Source organism: Tupaia chinensis, unplaced genomic scaffold (genome assembly GCF_000334495.1).
Source record: "Tupaia chinensis unplaced genomic scaffold, TupChi_1.0 Scaffold000046_3, whole genome shotgun sequence".
Lineage (NCBI taxonomy): Eukaryota > Metazoa > Chordata > Mammalia > Scandentia > Tupaiidae > Tupaia > Tupaia belangeri.
Window position 1 is genome coordinate 3,602,758 of NW_006159504.1, and position 6,596 is coordinate 3,609,353.

At 51.0% G+C, this 6,596-nt stretch overlaps 1 protein-coding gene across 2 annotated transcripts in view; it reads right to left on the reverse strand.

Moving 5' to 3' along the window:
- LYN (LYN proto-oncogene, Src family tyrosine kinase) overlaps positions 1–6,596 on the reverse strand; it is an 88,067-nt gene that overhangs the window by 49,622 nt on the left and 31,849 nt on the right. For both annotated transcript variants that reach the window (XM_006140877.3, XM_006140876.3), the window contains exon 9: positions 5,848–5,924. In XM_006140877.3, coding sequence (XP_006140939.1) covers positions 5,848–5,924 — 77 coding nt within the window. The remainder of the gene's footprint in view (positions 1–5,847; positions 5,925–6,596) is intronic.

A 6,596-nucleotide genomic window follows, 5' to 3' on the forward strand; every position in this document is an offset into this window, starting at 1 on the left:
GAGCTAACCCCCCCGACGCGCGCGCCCAAAAAAAAAAAAAAAAAAAAGAAAAAAAAAAGAGTTCCTGTTTTATACTATTTTTAAATGATGGTTTCCTATTCTTTCAATTTTTTTTTTTTAGAAGGAAACTACATATAGCCTGGTTTTGCATTTCTTACATTGACTCTAGTTCCATTGGTTCATTTTGTAAATTTTGATGACAGTGTTTAAGTTATGGTCATAAAATGAAGTATTCAGAAAGGATAAGTAGAGCATTCGCAGGCCCGACATCTGGGCACTGGATTAACCAGCTATGGCCATGTGCCTTTATTTAGAACAGCGTGGAAAGTTTACGTCACTGATCTCAGTGTACCCCCAGATCACTAACTCCAGCTGCTGGGTGATGAGTCCCACAGATACCCTGAGGGGAAGGCGGTGTTCCTAGCCATGGAGGTCCGAGTCCAGCTGCAGGAAGCCTGTCTCGTCTTCGAGGAGTCACTGAGAGCTGCCCCACATGGCGGCAGGGTCCTGGCTCTAGGCGCTGTGCCCCTTCCACTAACATCACCTACAGCTCCACGTGCGAAACACGGGCTGGTTCCGTGGCCAGGTGGTTAAGACGCCTGAATCCCACGTGGCTGACAGCACAGTTCAAGTCCTGGACTGAAAGGTGGGAGACTGAGGAGAAGGGGTTGTGGCATGACCATCCCCATGGGGGCGCTTTCTCCTCTCCCTCCTTCTCTGTGTCTCTGTCTCCCTCTAACAACAGCAACCATAAACAAACAAACAAACAGAACAGAAACTTCCAATATTCTACAGGAAGAGGGCCCACCAGCGGTACATTTTGTGGAAAAGCCATGACCGTAGGCCACGTGGCCCCTCCATCCTCGCGGACATCCAGCATAGGTGCTGTCACACGGCCGGCCGGTTCCCTCTTCCGTACCGGGGAGTAGTTTCCCTGACTCCTTCTAAAGAGGCTCTTATGTGAAAAAGACCAAGTGGAAGTGCGGGGGGGCCTCGGAACAGGGCCGTGTATGAGAATTCTCGTGTAAAGGGGTGACAGTGAACACAGACCAGGAGGAACCCGGCCTCCGGGTTAAGGTGCTAAGCAGTCAGTCACCTGAGGCTTCCACCTGCCTCTGGGTCTGACATGACATCTCAACACTCCTCCTCCAGCTTGAATAAACCAAAGTACAATGTCACTATTCATTAAGAGTTCATATGAATAAAGGTTTGGAAAGCCAAGTAGATGTTTCATTAGGATATTATGGGAGGGCGCTGGGGGCAGGCAGAGGTGGGAGGTGAGGGGCGTGTTAAGGATAGCCTTGTGCTGGAAAACGAGAACCGAGCCCGCCTCTTAGATTCCTGACAAAGAGAGGCCGAGGAGACCCAGGTCTGACGATACTGGAAAGTCTTCTAGAAACCCCTCTAGAACAGCCCCCTCCAGGTCCGTGGAGGCAGAAGACTCAGGAGTAACAATGGCACCGACTAGCTCAGTAACCCGGACTGGTCACGGCCACCTCCTCCCCTGTGCACCAGCTCACACAGCAATATAAATGTTCTCAAGGCTGTCTGGCTCAAGTTAGATAATGGAGGTGAAAGTACTTATTAACAAGGAGTTAAAATAAATGCTCTTGTTGCCACAATTACGACAACTCTGCGCGTGTGTGTTTGTTATAAGGTGTGCGCACTCACTAGAGAGAAAGAGCAAGCACGCCCTGGGGGAGTCTCTTCTTTCCATTTTCCTCTTGGGACTTTGAGCACACATGCACACCAGCTCAGCCTGTTCTTCATGCTGCCTGGCTCAGGACTTGAACCACTCAGGCAGCCATGTGGGATCCAGCCGCCTTAACAACCATACCACTGACTGTCCCTGATTTTGTAGCTTTAATTACATTTGTACTCACAGATCATTGTTCATTTCATTTTTGGTACTATGTGCCACTAAACAGCGATAAGAGCTTGAATTCGCTTGTTCTCAACCGCAAAGTGCCTGGTCTGGGCTGCACGTTGCTCCCGGGAATCGCGTCTTCCCTGCCCTCTCAGCTTGCCGAGTCTATGACTCCACCTCGGCTTCTGCTGCAGGGAATTCCCACTGGCTTCATCCCCTTCTCCTCCCAAGCTCAGTTTTCTTCTTTTACATAGGATAAGGGCTGGAAGGGAATTATATTCTGCCTCTTTGCTCTTAAGTGCCAAATGTCCTTTGCAAAGGGCTTGTCTTCCTATTTGAGTATAGAAAGCGCAAAATCACTTCATTTAATACAAGGAGAAAACAGCAGGCAGAGCCGCTCGGGGTGGGGGCAGGGGGTGTCTGCATCTCCGTGGGATGACAAGAAAGGGCCGTGGGGTGGCCCGGGCCTGGAGGCTGCGCCGTGCTCAGCGCTCATCCTGAGCCAGGAAGTGATGGCGTCACCTCACATGAACTGCCAGGCCATCACGTGCCCCAGCCACTTCTAGTCTCGAGGGGTGTGGGGAGAGCGGGGAGAGGAACATGGGGCATGGGGAAGTGGGTCGCGGGGAGAGGGAAGGAGAGGCCGCACGGACACGGTGGGAAAAGTCCCAACTCTTCCCCTCACCCGGGCCTTCTCCTTCTTCCTTTGGGCGGGCGCTATTTCTCCTCCCCGTAACCAGTGTCCCACCGTGAAGTTCTGAATGTCACCACACCCCCATGACACCTAGTTTCCGGTTTTTTAAAAAGAATTATTTATTTACTTTTATTTATTCATTCATTTATTTTAATTTGATCAAAGAAAGACACAGATGGAGAGAGAGAGGAAGTGAGAAAGCAAGCCACCAGATTCAGGACTTGAACCATGGTCAGCCATGTGGGAGTGGCCAGTGCCTTAACCACCATGCCACCTGCTAGTCCCCAATTTTTTTGACACTAGCAACAGCGCCTATGGAGGACAGTGAGCACCGGCCCTTCACGCAGTGTCCAGCGCTCAGACCCTCGTACCTCTCCTTCCTGTTTCCATCCTGACTGGCCAAGAGGAGGAGGGTGCAGAGTGGCTGGGCCAGCCAAGATGTGAGCACCCGGTGCATCACCACCTCGGGCCAGCCTTCTCGCTATTTAGTATGCTCATGCTATTCAGCCCAGAAATGTGACTGAATTAATTAGTGGTGCATGATGGAGAGAGGAAAGCGAAAAGATACAGTAGACTTTCTTGGTACAAGAATTTCAGAAAAATGAGGAGTCATGGGTGGTACTCGTGAAAAAGGAAACTGAAGGCTCTGCCCTGGGACGAAGCTCCCGGTGCGGTTAACCGAGGGGAAGCTTTGGGACTGAGGCTGCCGTGTTCAGGCCTCCCTGCTTGTCACCGAGAGGAGCACCCCACCCCACGTCACCTGTATTAGCATGAGGAAAACCGGCCCAGCGGTAATGCAAGTCTCTGTCTCTCTCTGGTGAGTGCACGTACCCTATAGCAAATGAAAATAATAATGATAAGGGCCAGCAAGTGGCGTTGGAGTTAAGGCGCTGGACTCCCACATGGGTCAGCCATAGTGTAAGTCCTGGACCTGGTGGCTGGCTTTCTCACTTTCCCTCTCTCTCTCTCTGGTCAAATTAAAAATAATAATGATGATAAATAATTGTTAAAATAATTCAATCAATAAGGTTTTTTAAAAAGTTATGGGGCTTTATGTTTTGAGAGATTTTGCTATAGAGCACATGTACTCACCCGAGAGAGAGAGAGAGACAGAAAACAAGAAATCACCCCCCAAGGGAGATGGCCACACCACAGACCTTTCTTCTCCATTCTTTTCTTTGGATTTTGGGTATCCACACACCTGTGCTTGGCATGAGTTTCAAGTTGCTGAGTCTGGGATTTGAACCGCAGTTGACCACGTGGGAGTCCAGTGCCTTGACTGCTATACTACCTGCTGGGCCCTGAATAAATACTTAAGAGACATCAGAGATCTGGAGTGCTGATACATCTAAGTCCTCAGCAGTCTTGAAAAGGGGGAACTAAATTTCTTCCCTGTTCTTCTCCTTGTTCCTCCTTTGTGTTAGACGTGTCATTGGCATTCTGCGAACTGTTTCCTTATAATAATTTCTAGTACTAGTTTAGAGTTGCACATTCATTTACTTTGGAATCATGTCTCCTGAAATGTGTTTAAGAGCAGAGGCAGGTTACCCAGAAGCCCAGCAGCCCGGCTGGCATATCCAGGAAGTGCAGTGCACATCTGAACAGTGCCAGCTGCCGGCTGGGAGGTCTGATTGTTCCGGGCAGTCAGGTTCAGTAACTTGATCATGTGGTTGCTCAATATTGACCATGGCTGGTTCATGCTGGAAGGCCATGTGTTAGACAGCAAGGAGACTTGTGGGAGTTCCGGGAAGACTGGTCTGTGTTTATCTATTTCATTTATATTAATGACAGCGCAAGAGAGCACCCCCCTGGGGTGTGTTTATACTGCAATCCTTTTTTTCTCCATGTTGTCAGGACCCTGGACATGTGCCCACACATACCCGACATACTTTTTAACCTGTGGTGGCTGAAAACTGAACCATGGTCAGCCATGTGAGATTTGAGCCCTACACACCACGCCCACCTCTACTCTACGGCACCCCGATTCTGGTCTTTCCGATCTTCTTTTCTCACTCCCACTTCCTCAGACTGTCTGTCAGTGGGGAAGGTAATAAAGCCTCTTGGGAGGGGAGGCAGGATTGGAGCACAGACGCTGCTAGGGTTGGGGCAGAGCTGGAGTTCGGCTTCTGATGCCCAGAGCGTGTGTCCTGGCCCTGCCACTCAGGAGCTGTGCCACTTTAGGAAGTGCTTGGCCTCCTTGTTAGATCATCTGCCCGTACAGTGGTGGTTGAGATGTCGTGGGTAGGATCCAACCAGCCACCATGGACACACCCTTCCGGGCCTGCCGGTGGGAACCATCAGCCTGCTGGCTGGGAAACCTGGGGGTGGTGCCCCCCTCCCCCAATTTCAGTAAAGGTCTGTGGTCAAGTCCCCTGCTCAGGCCTCATCTCGTCTGCTGGGACTTAATGAGCATAATAGAGTCCTCGTCTGCGTAGGAGCCCATGAAAGAAATCGCAGTGCGATCGGGAATGCCCGTGTCTAATATAGAAAGAGGAAAAGTTGCCGTGGTGGAAGGGAGGGGGCCCAGTGGCCCTGTCTCTCTAACCCCGTTCTCAGACTCCCTAAGCTGGGCTCTGAGGGGCTCGCAGGACTCCAAGGATTCCACACCGCGGTTCGAGAAAATAATTCTTTTCTTAGAGAATTATTTATCATCATCATTATTTTTAATTTAACCAGAGAGAGACAGACAGGGAGAGAGAGAGAAAGTGAGAAAGCCAGCCACCAGGTCCAGGACTTACACTCCGGTCGACCCATGTGGGAGTCCAGCGCCTTAACCATGATGCCACTTGCCGGCCCTTATTATTATTATTTTCATTTGCTATAGGGTACGTGTACTCATGAGAGAGAGAGAAAAGAGAGAGAGAGAGAGAAAGTGAGAAAGCAGGCCTCCAGGGGTCTGGGACTCAAACCACGGCCGGCCACGGGCTGGCCCCTAGATATGTAATTTAAATAACATGCACACATCATTTAAAAGTCGCTGTGCCTACACGGTACGGAATCACCTCCCCCAAAGGCTGAGCTTAGTGACCGAGTTGGCTGCTCTGTGTCACTGACTCACGGGGAAAGGAATACGAGCATACAGGGGCAGACGTGTCTTACGGAAGATGACCCCCAGTCGACACGACACGGCACACACATACCGCGTGACTCTCCTCGTCTCCAAGGAAGCCTACTTTGAAAGCTGTCCTGCTCATTACTGCGACTGGAAACATTTCCCAGAAGTCCCTTCTCCTGGAACACCTTCGTCATGAATTCGAAGCGATGCACATGCACGTCCACTACTTACCTGAGCAGAAAAGTCAATGAGCTTCGGAAGCAGCACTTTACCACCCTCGTCACTCTTCAGGAAATCCAGCAGGCTCCCTGTTCAGCGAGGAAGAAGGAGTTAGTGTGGCTCAAACATGCAAGAAAACAGCATGCACACAAAATTCGGACGGCAGCCAGGGTTAGCGGGAAACCACGGCACCAGGGGCTGCTGATCCTGCCTGGCTGGAAAGCCTTTGCCTGAGCTTCGTCAAATCCGGTCCCCTCTAGCCCGCCACCTTCAAGCTGCTGTGAAACAGCGTGTGCTCCAGGTGGGAAAGGGCGCAGAGGAGACTGCCTCGCTGTCCACAGGTGTCACGTTCCTGACCACTGCCACCGTGTGGTCGTGTGGTCGGAGCCCCTGGAGGAGCCCCGGCCCCTCCTCGCACGCCGCCCTCCACAGATCCCCTGCCAGGCCGGCTCTCATCTGATACATCTGGTAAAAAGCACAGAACGAGGGGCCTGATGGCGGCACAGCGGCAACGCAATGCTCTGCAAGGCTGACCCACATGGGAAGGTTCTAGGTTCTAGTCCCGAGAACTCCTTGAGCAATGTTTGGCCACAGACCCGGTTAGGGGCGCTGTCTTTGTCTCAGTCTCCCTTGCTCATGGAATAAAGAAAGAAATTTGAAAACAAAACAAAAAGCAAAACAAAAAACAAAACCAAAAAGCACACAGAACTTGGCCACGCCCTAAGTGCTCCAGGAGGACCTGACAAATGAACTGTGCTCTA